General features: G+C 39.4%; 1 protein-coding gene across 13 annotated transcripts in view; it reads left to right on the top strand.

The window, feature by feature from the left end:
* The window catches only part of DNM3 (dynamin 3), a 330,309-nt gene that overhangs the window by 64,891 nt on the left and 246,389 nt on the right, over positions 1-19,029 (top strand). For all 13 annotated transcript variants that reach the window (XR_002100165.1, XR_002100164.1, XM_019530783.1 and 10 more), the window contains exons 3-6: positions 10,726-10,875; positions 14,486-14,689; positions 16,082-16,180; positions 17,101-17,261. Coding sequence is in view for 11 of the 13 variants with exons in the window: in XM_019530783.1 (XP_019386328.1) it covers positions 10,726-10,875; positions 14,486-14,689; positions 16,082-16,180; positions 17,101-17,261 (614 nt within the window). In the remaining 2 variants the exon portion in view is untranslated. The remainder of the gene's footprint in view (positions 1-10,725; positions 10,876-14,485; positions 14,690-16,081; positions 16,181-17,100; positions 17,262-19,029) is intronic.

Below are 19,029 nucleotides of genomic sequence, written 5' to 3'. Positions count from 1 at the left end.
TCCTGGGGGTCTTTAAGAGGAGGCTAGATGTACACCTTGCTGGGGTTGTTTGACCCCAGTACTCTTTCCTGCCATGGCAGGGGGTCGGACTCAATGATCTGCTCAGGTTCCTTCTGACCCTAGAAACTATGAAACTATGGTACACATTGAAAGTAATGGCAGACTTGGCCTAAAGGATCTGAGTAGGGTCACATGGAAGGGTACAGAAGGATTTGGTTAATAGAAGAATCTTGGCCCTCAAACTCATAAAATATTTTGGTACTTGAGGAGCAGTGGACTGATGTTGTTTCTTAGCTTGCAAGGCAAAGTAGAAGCAGTTTAAAAAGTAAAGCTTCAACAATAAACCAAGAGATTCCACAGTTCTGCAATTTTTTTGTACTTTAAAATAAAAATCTTACAAATTAGCATCTGACTATCCTTAGTTATTTTGTTTGGCTGTTTAGTCAGATTTTCTATTTTTTTATAATTAATACAAATTAGTTAGTAACATTTCTAGTGAAACATTCATCCTGCTTCCACTGCTGTTACAACATCTATATAAATCTCATATTGTCTTAAAGTGTCACACAGGAATAAAAAGCCTTTCATTAAACGTTGTAACTGACAAGAGAGCCTTAAGCAGCTGCCAGTTTCTCTTTGCTTAGTCCTATAAAGTCAGTAATATCTAGTGGCATTTTGTCAGGAGAAGTAAAAATATGGATGTTATGGGTGACCTTACAGTATTCTGAAAAAAGATCTCTGCTCCCATTGTTATTGGCTATCCTGATTTTTATGGGATCTCACCCTGTGTTGGGGTGCCCATCAATTTACAAATATGAATGCAAATAAAGAGGGCTGTATTTATAAATATATTCTGTATTACATTTGCTCTCAAAAACATTAATCTTGAAAATATCTTGAGACTTTAGAATATCTCTCTTTATTGGGTGCCTTTTGGCTCAGATCAAGTGTAGTTCCTGTTCATTGCATATACAGACTATGAACTACTTTGGAAGAATACAGATAAGGTCAACTGTGCTTCTTTTAAGCCAAGTCAACAGCTCATGTTGTAAGTGAAGTTGCCTGTCTTCTAACAAAGAGAGATGAAATATGACATTTTAAAAACATTGCTTAAAAGTTGCCCTGGAAGAAGGAAAATTATCTGAATAAATATGAAGCCCTTGTTCTGTGAAAAGTAGAGTTTAAGGGAATGTATTCTTTATGTAGCAGTAGATACCTACTTCATCCTTAACGAAAAGGGAGAACAGAATTTTACTAGCACATTACCATGCTATAATAAACCCTGCTTTTGTGTCGCATCTCTTCCCAAATTATCAGGAAAGCCAAAACAAATATTTAAATTTAGTTTCATAATAGGATAACGTATGCAAGTGTTTAGTGGTACATGCAGTTATTCTGGTAGTTTGTAATAAAGGCTTTCTCTTTGCTGCCTGCATAGATGTTTGCTCTAGGTGATGTCTGCCCTTCAGTATACAAGGTTTATGTTTCAGAACAATAGTACCTACTAGGACTGTATATCCACTCTACCCACGCTTTGTGAGGAGCACAATTTTGTCTAATTGTCCTGGATACAGAGCAGTCTATTGCTGTCTTATCTGTTTTGGAGAACATTATTTGCTCTTAGTCACTGTGACTGTCCTTCAGAGCCTAGAAAATAGAGGAGTAAATGGTGCCATGTGTGTGCCTGACCTAAGTGACCCAGCACCAGGACAGCTTTGGTATCAGGCAGTTCTAGAAATTGGAAATGTATCTGGTGCCAGAGACCTTGGGAACCTTTCTGTCAGGTGCCTTGGGGAAAGTGCTTGGCATTGGGACTGTTTTAATTTTCTTCACAGTTGTATATCTCACTGTTGTATTCTCTGGTACTGAAAGGAAGTCTTTTTTGACTGGATGTTAGATAGATTGATAGAAGTTAGGGGCTGGAAGGGATGTCAGAGATCATCAGGTCCAGCACCCCTGCTTAAGGCAGGAAAGACAACTGGGGTCAGATGATCCCAGCAAGGTGTGCATCCAGTCGTCTTTTGAAGATCCCCAGGGAAGGTGACTGTATCACCTCTGGGGTGAGTCTGCTTCAGACTCTGGACACACTAACCATAAAGAAGTTTTTCCTAATGCCTAATCTGAAGCAATCACCTATCAGTATGGGTCATCACCTCCTTTTTTTGGGGCCTACTAGCTTGGGAAGTGGTTTATGGTTTGTTTCATTCTCTCCTCAGTACACCCATTTGTTTGTCCATTTCTTCCTCTTTGGCTCTGCATCAGTTCCCAACAGCTGAGGATATAATCTTTTTTTGCCCACAGGAGAATGGAGGAGAGATATGAAGTAGTCATTGGCTTTCAGTATCATTCAGTAGTCCACCATCTAGGAGGCGTTGTGTGTTTGCTCTTTCTAATACTTTGGATGATTTATGATGATCACAGTTGGCAGTTTTCAAGGTAGTTCAGAATGCGGATTGATATAGTGAGCAATGGGGTTTTTTAGATAGTGTCATTCACACCAAGTTCTACAACTCAGCTGTGTGAAGGATGGTCCTCTTAGCTTTTGAAAGCTCTTTAGATGCAGAACCTCATGATTCCCAGGGCAGACAACAGAGCAAAGGGGCATATCTTAACCACCAAGGGCATGTCAGTGGGAAGAATTTGATCTTCATTTTTCCTGAGTAAAGAGGAGCTTTGTTCTGAAGTCTGGTCATCTTGCCAGTCTGGGAGAAAGAAGACTCCATCCCCACAGTGCAATACACTATGGGTGTTCAACTGGTGGCCTAAGGGTTATATGTGGCCCTTGAGAGATTAACATGCAGCCCCTATGCTCTCACCCAGCTGCCACTGCCCCTATTGCTCTAGCTAGAGAAGCAGCAACACCAACTGGGGTTTCAAGGCTCCCCCTTGAATTATATTTGTGTTATATTAGTTAATAGTTCACTAGCATATATTTTATTGGATTATTGTTGTTGTTGTTATTGTTGGTATTATTATTAAATTTGCCCAGCTTTACTCAATTATATTCTGTAACAGTGCCATCTGGTTTCACTTCTGTGTTTTTCATCTTATTTTATCTGTTGACCTGCCAGTGTCTGTCTTAACCATGTCTCAGTGTCTGTTATCCAGCCTCTCTACTTCCCATCTTCTGTCCCCTGTGCTTTCTGTTGCTTCTATTTAGGCTAAATTTTCTGAATAAATACTGAGGTCCTGTATCAATATGAATATAGAATAAAGATGACATTAAACATTTTTAATAAGTTCTACAACTTGAAAGGCCTTTCATGCTAAGTGTCAGGTGAAAAAAAACGAATGAGATCAAATGTTGGTTTATGGTAGGGGTGCACCAAGAAACATTTCCTTGGCCAATACCAGTGGCCGATTATTAACTAGCCATATTAGCTGATACTGATTCAATTGCCAATATGCAGCCTGGCAGCTTGGAGAGCAGTATCTGGCCAGTAAGTTTGGGGGCAAGGGTGTGGGAGGGCAGACTGAGGCCCTGATGGTAAGGGAAGGAGGGAGTGGGGCTGGGACAGGGGCAGGACCTGCCCAACCAGGGCAGAGCATGGGTTGGAGCCATGGGTGGCTTGTTTGGGAGTTGCGGGGAGTGGCTCCTACCTCTGTGTGCACCCCTGGGGGAGGCATGGGGGGCATAAACCTCCCAGATTTGTGTGGGGCGAGGGTGGGCTGTGTACTTGGGGCCGTGCCGGCCTCTTTCTGGTGGGGGCTGGGCCAGGACTGCACTTGGGTCAGGCGGTGGTGCTAGGAGGGGTGGGCTATGGGGGGGGGCTACTGCCACCCCAAAATTTGCCATACCCCCACTCCCAGTGCTGCTGCTGCCTGCCCTGCCCCAACCACGTTGTCAGCCACATTGGTGAAAAAAACCAATTGCCAATAATATCAACTTTCCTTTTATCAGTGCCAGGATGATATGGACCAGTGTATTAGTTCATCTCTAGTTTATGGAAAGCGATCAATATTTTAAAATTTGCTGGTGAATAATTGGAGGCAGGATGGTTGAGTCACAAAATTAAATGTCATGAGATTTAGGTTTTATTGTTGGTTCTGACAGACTCTCTTGATGTAACTTTAGGCAAGTTATGGCTATAATTTTTCTTGTCTATAAAACTGGGGTAATACTTGCTACTTCTTGCAAGTATACAAGTTTCTCTTGTATATTTAAAAAAACCTGCTGGCTTCAAATAAAGATGTTGTCATAGATGATCTTGTTTAAATACATGCGTTTCATTTCCATCTTTTCTTACCCTAGGAAGCCAAATTGACTTGGCTTAAAACATACTTTTTCAGCTTTAAACAACTTAAAGATTGGCCTCGAGCCAAATCTGGAGAGACTCAAAGGTTGTTTTTTTTAAATTAGATGCTAAGGAAATGATTGGTTATTTGCCACAGATCATGCATTTCAACTAACTACATTATATTGTATTACTTGTGATTAAAAATCCACCCATGTAATATTCTTGTTTAGCTCCAGTTCTGTTAATTATAGCGCTAAATGGAAGGCAGATCACCATAAAGGTCAAAGAACACTAGGAACTTTCTGAAAATAGGCTCATGCTCTTCCTGGTGAAGATCATTTAAATTTAGTTCAGGTTGCTTTTGTTGTGAAACTTGTTCTACACATCCTCATCTTTTATTGCCACCTGGTGGCAAAATAGGATTTCCCTTACTTTTTTTCAACAAGTTTTTTAACTCTGAATTCTGAAATTATTTTAAGATTCATTTTCTGGATTCACAGTGGGTTTTTTTCTCTCTCTTTTCCCCTTAACCTAAACACAAACACACATTCCATGCCAGTTACTCAGAACTAAAACTTTAAATAGATTTTGTTAATTTGGTGCATAGGTTAGCTTGAGCTAACAAAATTGAAGTAGTGTGTTGTTATATTCCATAGCCTTGTTATTAGTTAAGAATTAAATTATAAGACTTTATATGAGATGCTAAAAAGCTCTCTCTTAGTAAGGATTTTCTGCTCTTGGATGAGCTAGTGCATTATGCCCAACATGTGCAAAGCATTGATGCTATGATTTGTCTTTCAGGGAACGTTAAGGTGCAAAACTCCTCCTTATGACAGATTCTGCATACTTAGATGTGTTCCAGGTCTATCTCAATGAGCTTCCACATGGTGTATCTATTGGCTGTCTATGAAATGTGTCGCCAAGGCAGCAAGCAACGTCTGTGAGGAAAGGGAGTGTTGTACTTCTTTTTTGGTGATACCATCTGATAAATGCTGAAGGATAAGTAGGTCCTCAAGGAAGTGGTGTGATGATTGACAGACACTGTTAAGTGGTGGAGAGAAATAACAGTGCACCCTGAAGGCCACAAACAAGGGCAAACTTGATTTGGGGACAAACATTTTCTTTTTTTAATTCCACCAGCAGTAGGAAACTTGGTGTCTTCTGCTCAAAGTGTGTATCCATGTTCAAACCAGATGTATGGCTTCCCTCACTTCTTTTTTCTAGCTCTAGTAGCCATCAAAATAAATCATGGATTGTATAATCACTGTCCTAGGTTTCTTGCTAAGTTTGAACTGTGCGTCTCCTTTGTTCCAGATATCTTTGTTTGTATTGGAGTGTAACTGTCTTTGAATTTTTTCTGATGCTCATTTTCTGCAAAAATCCAAATTTGTGGTTTGAAACTTGAGAGGTTATATCATTAAATCTGTCAGACTGGATATAAGTTTCAAGTAGTACGCATCTATCCTTAGACTAAGGAGGATTCTACTTTAAAATCAGCCCCTTTACTGAAGCACCCTTGTACCCCAGCCAGCCAGGACAGTGTCTACACTAGGTGTAGGCAATCCCTAGCACAGGTGCCAAGGCATGGCATATGAAGGTATTTTGTTCGGCACATGCACCTTGGGGCGGACGGCGAGGAAGGTGCCAGGGTTGCACTGTCACAATAAGGATTAGGCCCCTCGCAGCTTCTCTGCCATCTGCCCCTGGCATGCCAATATCTTACAAGTCAAGGCTGCGGGTGTTTTTGGCACTCTGCCCAAAAATGTTGCCAACCCTGGTCTGCACATACTTGGAAATACTTGTAGTATTTACAAATACTATCCTGCTGCGGCTTTAATTAGTTTACTCCAGACTAATAGGGTCAGATGTGTAGATGCGCAACTTTGATCAAGCAGCTAATCGGTCTACTGCGCAGTAAATGTCTCTTGTAGAAACGGCCACAGCATATTAAATAACTCTTTAGTTCTTTACAGACTGGATTCTTTATTAGGCTGCAGAATTCCTTTCTAAAGTAGTGTCACCAATTCATGTCATGCAAGATCCTGACTTCATTTGTTTCCAGAATTATCTTATCCTAAATATAAACCAAAGTAATAATCATTAGATGTAAGAAGACCAAACTGATATACAGCAAGGACAGAGGCAATTACAGAGTTGGATGGTTTCTCTGTCTGTGGTAAGAGCATCTAAAGTTGCAGTGTCAAAAGGAGTAAGGCTGATAATTACTCAAACATATGAAAAAGGAAAGCAAAATTTTCAATCAGGCATTGGGGGTTGACTTCATTAGGTTGATTAATCATGGCAGAACAACAGAGCTTCCCAGGAAATTTATTGACCTGCTACCAGGGCCTTGACCCACTCTGTGGATGAGATCTCTTAAATTAAAAGCCTGCCTTTTTTGCATTCATGTCATTTTCCTCCTTACTTTTTTCTGCTACTGCCTAGCAGTTACAAGTCTCCTTTAAACAACTTCTGCGTATGAGAATGGGACAGGGTTTTGTTTTTTTTTACTTGCAAAGATATCATTTTATGATGAGACACCATGAACCCTGAGGATTTCTACCCTTTGTGCAAGGTCAGGGGAAATATTGCATTTGAGCTTGTAATATATTTTGAGTAGACACTATTGCATCTTTAGAAATTTTTCACTGATCTAGTAATGCCGCCCATGCTCCAACATGGATGGAACCTCGGTTTTAGAAGTTTTTAGCCCAGTTACCTTTGTGAATTCTAGTGAGTGCAACTGGAAAGGTGGGGGATTTTTTCAGGTGAGGTGCGGGCTGTTTTGTTGTTATTGCTGCAAAACTCAGACTTGAAGTGGATTCACACTGGGCTTGATCAAAGTGACAGACATACTGATCTGCATCACCAGAATTCTAGACTCCCTGGTGGTCAGATCGCTTATCTGGAATATAGGGAATCTCAGTTCAGGTCCTTTCTCCAGATCATCCAGACTTGAACCCGGTTTCCCCCATTTTAAGTGAATTTTGCCACTAGCTGCTATTTTGGGATATGCATGTCGCCTTTTTTTTATTTTTTGTCAAAAACCTTCAAAAGGCATCAGATTTTGTCCCAGTTTACAATGTTGAATAATTCTGGACTCCTGAAATATTCACAAGTTGGAAAAGGTTCCTGCTTTACTTTAGACATAACTAACATAGCAGTTACTATCTGTGAGATCAGTTTATAATTGAGAAAGGTAGTTTGATAGTCCTTTGAAAACATAAATCATGGTTAATGTTTAATAGTATAATTGGCGAGCCCCATTTAATAAGCTAGATGATGTGGGGAGAAATAAGAGCTAAAATAAAAGGAACTATCTGGAAACGTGTTATTCCATCCAGCCAGTTTGTAGGACTCGTCTGCTGTCATCAAAATTGAAGCAGCCTGTTATCACACCTTTTGTAGTTGTACATTATAGCAGTGTTTCTCAACTAGTGGGATGCAAAGGTTGTGTAGGTGGGACTTATCTGAATAAAGTGGCATTCCTGAGAAAGGTAGGGGGCCTGCACGCTTGAGATTCCATGGGAATACACTTCTCGGAAAAAGTGGGGTTTTGTTTTTATCATGGTGGGACCAGAGGTTTTTGATAAAATGGTTGGTGGGATGTGAGGTGCAAAAGGTTGAGAGCCACTGCATTATAGCACAGAATTAAATGTGCTGGAATTATTTTGTTTGTGAGCCTTCCATTATTTTTAAAATGCAGCGTTGGCTTTTTAAATAGGTGTTTTTTGAAATAATTAGGTAGCTTTCTGTTTGGATTCTGGTGGGGAAAAAAGGTTTTATATATTTGCTCTTCTTTCACTCTCTTGGAAAGTATTCTCTTCTTAACATGCCTTGTGTTTAAAGAAGAGAGAGACACCTGAAAATTAGGCATTAAGAAGAGTCAATCTAAAACAATTACATATTATCAGATCAGTATCCAATATGTCTGCCTGGAACAGGAAGGGAGCCACATGCAAGGGAGACTGAGGTAGAGGGCTCTTTCATCTTTGACCTATATTTACTCCAATTTTTAAAAATTGGTCATCTCTACTTGCTGACTAATTTCTGTGGGGCAATTTGAACAAAAAAATTAAGGAAAACGTAACCATTAATATTTCTTGTTATGGCATGAAAGCTTATTAATCATGGAAAATTAGGGTTGGAAGGTACCTCAGGGGATTATGTTCAAACCTGTTTTTATGGTGATACTAGCAGAATTAAGCTGTTGGTTGCAGTATCAAAGGCAGTCCAAAGACTGCAGGGGATAAAACAAAGCCCCACTTGTTTAATTTAATTTTTATTCTGCAGACTTACTTGGTGCATAACACTTCATAGGGTCTGCATTTTATTTCAGCCTAAGTCTTTGGAATTGGAGTGATCACAAATATTACTGGATCTATTTTCTTGTTGATGGTTACTTACCTGGTTAAGTACAGTCTTTCGTTCAAGTTGCATGATAGTTATTCCTGACATTAACAGGCAGGGTCTCTTTCTTTTACTAAAAGTCAAGTGGAACAAAGAGAAGCTTCTTTTAACATCAGCTGTATCAGTCACACCATGGAGTAAGCAGACCATACACTAAATGCTAACTGTTTCTGTTTTGCAGTATTCTCTTGGAATATCTGATGAGCCATCTTATGAAAACTGTAGATAAGAATGCAGTTTTCTTTACAGAAGGAGTTCCTTTTGTAGAATTCTATCAGAATGAGGACCAAGCTGTCAGCATATTTTTATTTTGACAGCAGTCTTCCATTTTCTGTGATCAGATGTTTTACAAGCTTAATCTTTCTAAATGTGGCAGGCCTACTGGGTTACTAATTACTTAATATTGTGGATCATGTATATATGTGACAAAATTCAGACATACCTTCTTGTTGGAAGTAATTTAATATATTGCATGTGTAAAAACCCCTACTAAATATTCTTGTACAGTCTTTTCTAAAAAAAAAAAAATCACAAAAGTTACATTAGAGTTTGTAAATTGTCAGAGGTAACCCAGAAGGTTTTACCAATATTTTATAGAACATCTGTTGAAATACATTGCCTAATTTTTCATATGCTTCAAAGAAGGCATTGATATTATTTTTGGATTTCCCCTAACCTGTACTTTTGAAACCAGAAGGACTGCAGCATTTTAAAGAGAAGAACATTTTCCCTTTTTGCTTTCAGCCTATTTAGCTATCACCCTTGATGGACACATTTTATGTTTTAGTTTCATTTCTTTGTACAATTGAGACAATATCACTTCCCAGTAAGAAAATGGCTTATGGAAGATTCAGGAAACTACTGATACTCATTACACTTTCTTAATCACAGCTCAATCCAGCTGTTGCAAGTCTCATCTGCTATTGTGTCCTGAGCAAGTTTTTTTCATCTACACGAATATATCTTCCTCTGTGAAAATATGGTTAAATATATGGTCCTGTGTGGTACTGCTAAATTTGATTGAAATGCAAAGAATTAAATTCCTAGATTCCACCCCCATTTACTCCATTTCCTCTATTTATTTATTTATTTATTTAAAACCACAATTCATTTGGATCAGAGATCATCATCAGGAATTGCATTAATGATTATTAATTATATACCATGCCATTCTAATTGCCTCTTTACTAGTGGAGTTGACTTTATGCACTGTTTCTCCTTCGTGTGGAAGAAGAACCTTCAATTCTAGGGTGATGAATCATGTTTCTGGTACACAAGCTGACAAGATAGAAAAAATACAAAGGAGCGTGACCGTACGCTTCAGGACTTGGCTGCAAGTTTATAAGAAGATTAATCAATGTTAGGAAGAAATAAAACAAAAAATGAGAATATATCAACCATTCTTCAAAGCAGGGAAATTCATGACAGATATTCTACATGGGCAGGAGGATAAGTTGTATGGTGACTGGTGGAATGCATATATTATAAATTATTTTTTTTTCCCCCATGCAGAATCATCAAAAGGAGTTTGGGAAATCTCTAACACTTTTAATTTATACTGCTGGGATTTCATATGGATTCTCCAGGGAAAATGAGGGTCTCTGTACTTAAAAACGAATGTTTAGGTTCATTTAGAAATGTACAGGGATTCTCTGTTAAATACAGAGTAACATGGAGCCTTAACATTTCAGGAAAAAAAGATATTTCTCAGGGCACGCAACTTGTATTCTTTTTCCCAGGTTCAGTGATACACTGCAGGTAAATGGAATCAGATCTGTTTCTTAGTCTGTTAATCTACATTTTATTTATTTGAACCCCTTATGTTGCTTCAGAGGATGGGCTGTAAAAAATAAAAACAATAATTATATCCAGTAATCCCCCTTTTTAACCCAACCCTTTTCATTCTGGGCTGTCTTTCATCTGTAGCAGTGCTGTTTAGAACATGCATTCATATTCACAACACTTCGGAACTCCTCAATGAGTTCAGCATGCATTTTTGGCATTATTATCTAAAGATTATAAAACATTTGTCTTGTAATCTTAAAAACCTTAAGTAAAACACATATGCTTGTTACAGAATATGCTGAGTTTCTACACTGCAAAGGGAGGAAGTTTACAGATTTTGATGAAGTTCGTCAAGAAATTGAAGCTGAAACAGACAGAGTAACAGGAATGAATAAAGGCATTTCTTCAATACCTATTAATTTAAGAGTATATTCACCACATGGTAAGTAAAGCCATTCTACCCTATATTCAGTAGTTTAACATTTATATATAATCGTGTGTGTGTGTGTGTGTGTGTGTGTGTGTGTGTTCTCTCATCGTTTGACCAAGTAAACTTCCAGAAAGATACAGTTCATAAAATTGGCTTCAAGTAAAGGTTCTGAGTGTGTAATTTGTATATGTTCTGAAAAGGCCTTGTACATATTTAAATCCTTCTCTTTTCTTTAACATTGAAACCTCTCTGCACCGTGAAACTGGCCTATTGTAGGTCCCTGTTTTTTACAGTGGATATAATCACTGAAAACCAATTTTAAAATATATTAAGGTATGGTATATCAAGCTGCATTCTTTCAGAGATGCCTTACTACTACAATCTGTGCTTAGTCTCACTACTGAATTTGGGTTTTACCTATCACCGGTGGTGATGATAAGAAAAGGCTGCTGTAAGGGGATGCAAGAGCAGTCCTTGGCACAGAGCAAGGAGTGCTGGGGCTCTGTGTAGGGGATTGTTGTCCATCAGGGGAAGCTGGGTTGCAAACAGCAACCTGCTATTCTTAAACATTGCTGACCCCTGGCATAGACCATAACGCTTTCTTTTGCCTCATCTGTCAAGCGGACAGGTAGTAGCTAGTCTAGAAAAAACATTTTGCTTTGTAACTTCCTCCAAGAAGGCTTTCCAACAGGTTGCTGCCTTTTCTTGAAAAAATATCTCTGTATTTTTTTATTTTTTTTTGCCAAGGCCTTTTTTCTTTCTGTCTAAACTGATGTCTTGATCAAGAACTAAAAGAGCTTAAATAAGTAGGGAAAGAAGCAGGGATGACGATGTACCTGACTGACAGCTTTAGTCTTCCAAGTGGGAACGTTCTGTACTCAAATGCTTCAGTATTGTACAGACCTGCACAGATATTAAGAGCTGAGCGGGAGTGGGATATCATGCTTTGCCTTATAGCTCATCAGTGGAGAGGATTCTCTTGGATGTTCAGAATAATTTGAGCAATAGAAGGGCTGAGGTGTGTGTGTGTGTGTGTTTCCCGTCACCTGCTGTGGTGCAGTCCTTTGAGTACAGCAGCTATTGCCTAAATCAAATGATTTAGTTTAATCTATGTGGTCTCCTCCTTCTGGGAATCCTTTTTTTCCTGCTCAGGAGGCTGTATAAGAAGAATACCCTGTCACTCCAACTCACTAACCACCCTTTTTTGGCTCCCACAAGCAAGGTGGGTGTTCAGTTGCAAAGTTGATCCTATGATAGCGTAATGAAAATATCTATCTTCCCCTTTTTAAAAATTTTTCTTACTTCGACTTTGGAGAATTTCCTGTAATTGTGAATGGTCAAATTGATTCTCATGACAGAATTTTAGTTCCTGAAAATGCCATGCTGATTTGGTTGGACTTCATTTCAGTAATGTCTTAAAAGAATCTGCTGGGGACTGAATGGCCCAACTATTGGCCTGCTTTAAGGTATTTACTCTTCTGTTCAAGTTGGCTGAGATCAAAGCCTGGATGTCTGAAAGCTTTGATTGTCTCAAAGTTGTCTTCACCTCCAGCAGTGCTGCCTAGCAGAGCTCACATATGCCGTGCTTTGAGAATGATCCAAGAAAATGTGAGCAGCTACCTTCCAAGACATAATTCATAATAAACTGGTTCATGTCTATATGCAGTCATCTGCTTCGCAGTTGTACTGCTTCTCAGTTGCATCATCTCTACTTCTGCTTCTAAAATGGGTAGCTATAATGAAAGTGGCTCAAATGGCCAAGAAGTGTCCAAGAGTGTCGCTTGCAAATCAAGGGAAATGGTTCTTCCATGGTATTTAGCAGTGGTGAGACCTCACCTGGAGTATTGTGTCCAGTTTTGGGACCCACATTTCAAGACGGATGTGGACAGTTTGGGAAGAGTTCTGCAAAGAGCAGCAAAAATGATTAGAGGTCTTGGAAGCCTGACTTAAGAAAGGCTGAAAGAACTAGGGGTGTTTAGTTAGGAGAAGAGGGGATTTGATAGCAGTCTTCAAATACCTGAAGGGCATTACAGTGAGGATGGAGATGGGCTTTTCTCTGTGACTGTACAGAACTGAACTAGGAGTAATAGCCTCAAGCTTCAGCAGGGGCAATTTGGGTTGGAGTTTAGGAGGAAGTTCTTGACCTATAAGGGTGGTCAAGCATTGCATCAGGCTGGCTAAAGAACTTTTCAAAACTCCATCCTTGGAAACTTTCAAGAGCAGGTTAGACAGACCCTTGGCTGGGATGGTTTAGTTGAGAATGATCCTGCCTTGACCAGGGCGCTGGACTAGATGACCTTGTGAGGTCCTTTCCAGCACTACTTTGCTCTGATCCTATTACACCTTCTTGCCTGTAGTTATTACCTTGGTACTTGTGCTTCCTGAGGGGAGGAAGTTTCCAGTTTGTTTTCACTTTTGTTGGATCCTGTGCACAATCCCATTTACTGTTCAGCTGGTTTCTAAAGTTCTAGAAAACTGAAGAACCTTTATAGTGGAACAGTGGTCTCCTCTGGGGCCAGGTCTGAAGAAGCTTCCATTGGTAAGCTATTCAAAGCTATCACCTGTTTCTTAGGTTCCACGTTCCATACGGACCACTGTGTGGATCCAGATTCAGCAGCTAAGTAAAGCCTTCATTGGGTGATGAAATCAATTCAGCCTCTCAAGTCCTAGAATGACCTTTTCCTAAGAGAGGCAGTCTAGTCCCTTAGTGGATTTTTACACGGCAAACTGCAGGGTCAGTCAAAGATTCCCAAGTTACCTTGGGTTCCAGGAGTAGTATAACTATAGTTGTGTGGTATTGTGTGTGGAATAAAATATATTGCATCTTAGCAGGGCTAATTAGACTGGGCAGAGCATTGTGCCACTGAAGCTGTCTTATTTTCTGTACCCATCATGTTAGCAGGGGTTGGGCTGGCTACAGCAGCATCAGAGACTGGGCCAAGAGTGACAGCAGCTGCAATTCTTGTTTCCCTTCTAAGAGGGTGACAATGGTTTGTGCCCTGGTTGCCCATCTCATTAAATTATTACCTGTATTGCTATTGGCCTGTAACGTAGAGCAAGTAAAACTTGTTTGTTGGATAACTTTGGGATGGCCAGCATATGCATGGTCCTTTTTTCACAAATTCTACCTTTAGTATCTAATTATATTCTTAAAAGTGAGACACCAGTTGAAAAGGTGCTGCTGTTGATAATTGCAATTTTGTAAGTTAAGTCCTGATTTGAATTGTTTGTTGCCATTGTGTTACAAATATTGCGTACCTTTTTAAAGCTAGTTATATAAGATTCTCTGTACTTCTGAAGTAAGGTATATAAATTGATGTGTCAGTATTCACTAGGACTTCAGACTTTTGATTCGTTTGTACTCGTCCCCTGCTTCATGTTACATATACTACACAATTAACTGGTTAATCATGCAATAAATTTATACCAGTCACACATGCAAAGTAATTATCTATGACAAAAATGACTATTCAACTATAAAAAGAACCAACCAGCTACAAAGTTAGTGCTTGAATATTGTAACAACTCTATAGCTGGTTTCTATCCAGCTTTAATTTGAATATTAGCAGGGACCTAGGTGTGCAATATTGTTAGTAAGGCTTGTGGTCTTGTGTCTTTTCAGTGTTAAGCTTGACCCTTATTGATTTGCCTGGAATCACTAAAGTGCCAGTAGGGGATCAACCTCCAGATATTGAACAACAGATAAGAGAGATGATTATGCAATTCATCTCTCGAGAAAACTGTCTGATCCTGGCTGTGACTCCAGCCAACACTGATCTTGCCAACTCGGATGCATTGAAGTTAGCTAAAGAAGTAGACCCCCAAGGTAAGTGTCAGAGAATGTACACCTTTCCTGTCCTAAAAATATTGTTAGTAAAAACACATTATAATGTGCTGAGGTAAACAATGCATTTAACAGTACAAGAACACAACATTGATTCTGAACATCTTAAATTTTGACATAAAAATACAGAATTTCTGATCATGCAGGAGAATTCAAAAGATATTATAAATGTAGTTTAAAATTTACCAACTTATGGCAATTGCATAAAATATACCTCATTGTGGAAAGGGTTATGCATCCCTAGGAACAGTACTGAGCATCGTGGGACCTTCATGCTGATGGTAGCCTTTAGGTACTTCTATACTATAAATGTTATAAAGTGATTGTTTTCTGGGAGTGCCTAGCTCATTGAGGTAATGCACACAACAAGAGGAGTTTAGGTTGGCAACATAATAACACCAGTCCCCTGCCATGTGGGGGATTAAAATGCAAAACTCTTAAGAGGTGTGAACTTTGTGAATTACCACAAGCATTTCCTCTTTCTCTGAGCAGTCATAGTGATGAACTCAAGTCATCTTGAGTCTATCTTAGTTCTGGAAGGATAGTCTATTACAATATCTTGAGTAAAAAATACAAGTTTGAAAGAATAACAGGTCAGAGGTAGGCTTCAGGAAGAGTTTGATGGGATAGTAGCAAACCAAAAGGGATGTGTTGCCAGAAGTGAGGGCTGCAATACTAGCCACCAGTGATAGCACTACAGCCTCTAACAAGCAAACTTCTTGTCTTTGTTTAGCATGGCTTAAATTACTTCATATGTGGTTGATAGGACCAAGTCCACTTGACAATGTGTAGGAGGCTGTTTTCAGCGGTTGTTCCTCAGCTCTGGAATTCCTTCCACCTTCACGTTCTCCAAACACTGTGTCTGGACATCTTTCAGAAGCACTTTAAAACTTTTCTGTTTAGGTAGGAGTTTAGCAAGTGAAGCTAGCCTGGGATTTCCATTTTATGTTGATACTGTACTTGATTTTTTAGTTGCTTTGTTTTCCTGTTTTATAAGTTCTGCACTCTTATTGTAAGCCACTCTGACCCTTTGTTGGGAAGGGTGGCATATAAATCAAAGAAATAAATAGACATCCATAATCTTTGTTGTGCTGATCCTTTGCTTATAGATGATGGATGTACACAGAATTTATCATCTGTTCTTGCACTCCCCCTAGTTCTGAAATGTTTCAGAAGTTTTTAATAATAAATAAATAAATAAATTACCAATAACTTCAATGCATCTCTCCTGTACAAAATTCCCTGAGTAGAGCTATAAGACTGGTGAGAAAATACTTTTTTTTCTTTATCTAAGTAAAGTCATCACAGGTCAATGAAGTGTTGGTTTTCTTTAGTTTTAAGTGATATTTTCTTATTATTTTCCTGATGGTGCAGGACTTAGAACCATTGGTGTCATCACAAAATTGGATCTGATGGATGAAGGAACAGATGCCAGAGAAATTTTGGAGAACAAATTACTCCCTCTTCGTAGAGGTAGGCATTCAAATCCATATGCCCATTGCTTCTGTAGCAAAGTGGTGATGAGAAAACAGGTATTTAGCAACCCAGAAGGTAGCTTAATTTTAACGTAGTGCTGTGTTCTGGAGCTGAGGCAAAGGTTATGGGGAACCTGAGTTCATTGCTTTTACCATTGCACTAAATTGTGAAACAGCAAATGTAACAGGAGGCTGTACTTATTTTTCCCTTGTTGGAATGTTTATCAGAAAACAGGCTGGGCCAGTGGTTTTTAATGGGAAGTATGAATTTTGGTTACCTGTAAACGCCTTTTTCCCATGACAATCTGTTGATCCTCACAACAGAGGAGTCTGTCTTGTCCTGATGGACTTTGGAAGCAACCACTGGAATGCTGATACCGCCTCTATAGGCTAAGCTCTGCTTCCTTTCAGAAGCTTTGTCTATGATTATTTCTGGAACCATAGACATATTCATTTCCACTGCTAGATTTCAAAGTCATTTTGGATTAGAACAATACAGTCTCACTGAGTAGATTCTTATGTCAATACCCCTACACAGAAAGCATTTCAGCTACAATGATATCAGACTAGATGACAGGAAAGCTTAGGACCAGGGTTCTCTATTTTATTTTGTTTGTTGCCTCAGTGTTTTTCCATTTCAACATGGTCTCTCCCCAACTTATACCTCATTTAAAATTTACACCACAATTTTAGATATTACAGAAGTTAAGTCATTGACTTCCATGGAGATGTACTTGCTTGTATTGAGTCTGAACTCTTTAGAGCCTATAACCCTCTTCACACTATTTAAAGCAATACCCAGAATGTTTGAATTTGAATATTTTTGTGTGAACTAAGCCAGCCTGAATAAATTTTCTATGCACTGTACTATGATGAATAACTGCATTGACTTATGCGATAGGATTTATTTTGTTTTAGGGTATATTGGAGTTGTAAACCGAAGTCAGAAAGACATTGATGGCAAGAAGGATATTAAAGCAGCTCTGCTGGCAGAAAGGAAATTCTTCCTTTCCCATCCAGCCTATCGGCATATGGCAGATCGGATGGGAACACCATATCTGCAAAAAGTTTTAAATCAGGTACAAGCCAAACCATGTGTGTAAAAAAAACCAAAAAAAAACCCCTCTTTTTTTAAAGTCTGGCTCCGTATAAAATGCTTTAAAATCAGTGTTGCAGTGCAACTGAGTAAATCCTTTATTTTCCCAACACAAAAGGCAAAGCAGTTTTCTGTGTTTTTACAGATTAATATAACTGTGACAAAACTGATTATTACTCTTTTGAACCACTCAGTTTCTAAGAGTTCTATGGGTAATGTAATATTCCTGGTAGCAATTATTAGCTTGTATGGAAAGTAAACTTCAGGTTTTAGTGACAGGTTCAGCTAAGTTCAAATATGAAAAGTATAGTGTATGTTCCAAGGACATCCTTAAATTTCTGAACCAATCCAGTCATCTTGCCAACACGCTTGCCATTCCTGTATGTACACCTTGGTAAGACATTTCTCAGATTTCAGTTTTAGAAAGTTTTGTCTGTACCTGGAAAAGACTGTGAATCTTGGAAAGTTCACCTGTTGTTGTTTTTTGTTTTGTTTTGTTGTTTTTAAGAAGAAAGAGACTGAATCGCTAGCTGCTTTCACATATTCCTGCCATGATCTATCAGGCCTGTAACTTGATGGCCCTGTTGAAGCATGTTCTGTGTGGGCCAGAAAGTCTTCTAGCAAGGAACAGCAATTCAGTTTGTGCTGCAGAACTGGTTTCTGAGGCCTGTTACAGCTTTGCTTGTGTTTAGGAGATCTTTGTTTTGTGTGATTTTTTTTTTTTTTCTTTTCTTAGGAAACACCATATTTTTAAGATGTGAGATAGTAAAACTTCAGGAAGTGTTTTATCTTTTTCAATTTACATTAGGGTGTTGTTACACAGTAACTTAAATGCGTGTTAAGGGCCTTTAAAATAGGAGTGACCATGTATTAGGCCAAGGAAATATGTGCTAAGGGCCCTCTGAGCAGTTTGGAGATAATCCTCTTCCATAAAGGATTATCTCTAACTGGGTTTGGACAGCTCATGTTGCAGTCATGCGTGACTGCTCCATAGGCCCAAAACTAGTTGGAAATGGTCCTCCAGCATCCCAGGAGGCATCATTCCCAGCTGCTCTGTCTCTTCCCACAGTGACAGTGGGGGCAGCCAGGGGAGAACCTAAAGGCAAGAATCCCGCTTCCGTTCCTGTTTCCCATTCTGGGCACATCCCAGCCACTGGGGCTTCTGGCCCCTGCCCCTTCCCCTCTGCTGCAATCCTGCTAATGCAGCCCAGTATGCTGCTAGCCTTCTTAACAAGAGCATGTTGTTGTCTCATATTCCGCTTATTTCCTACTGTAACTCCCAGGTCCTTTTCTGCAGTGCTGCTGTTTAGCTGGCCAGTCCTCAGCCTGTATTAGTGCAGTGAATTGTTCCATCATAAGTGCAGGATTTTGCACTCATCCTCATTGAACCTCATGAGGTTTCTTTTGGTCCACTCCTCCAATTTGTTTAGGTCTCTCTGAATCTTAGCCCTACCCTTCAATGTATCTTTTAGGGGTGTGCAAAATGGGCCCTATTCAGTTCGGCTTGAATCAGGGACAGTGATTCCATTAATTAATTCAGATCACCGTCCCTTATTCAATTTGGCCAAATCTGAAGATTTGATGCTGGTTCAGAGAATCAGCGATTCGGACATAGACACAGCTTTAAATGTTTTTTCTACATACCTTGAGGTACCAGCACAGCTGGGGTGCATGGTGCGTTTCACAGCAGTGTTGGGGGGGGACCCTCCATGTGCTCAGCAACAAACCTGGAAGTGGACGGGAAGTACTTC

This window comes from Crocodylus porosus, unplaced genomic scaffold (genome assembly GCF_001723895.1).
Source record: "Crocodylus porosus isolate Cpor-Errol unplaced genomic scaffold, CroPor_comp1, whole genome shotgun sequence".
Lineage (NCBI taxonomy): Eukaryota > Metazoa > Chordata > Crocodylia > Crocodylidae > Crocodylus > Crocodylus porosus.
Note: the sequence above shows the minus strand (reverse complement) of the source record. Positions and strands in the feature narration are given on the sequence as shown.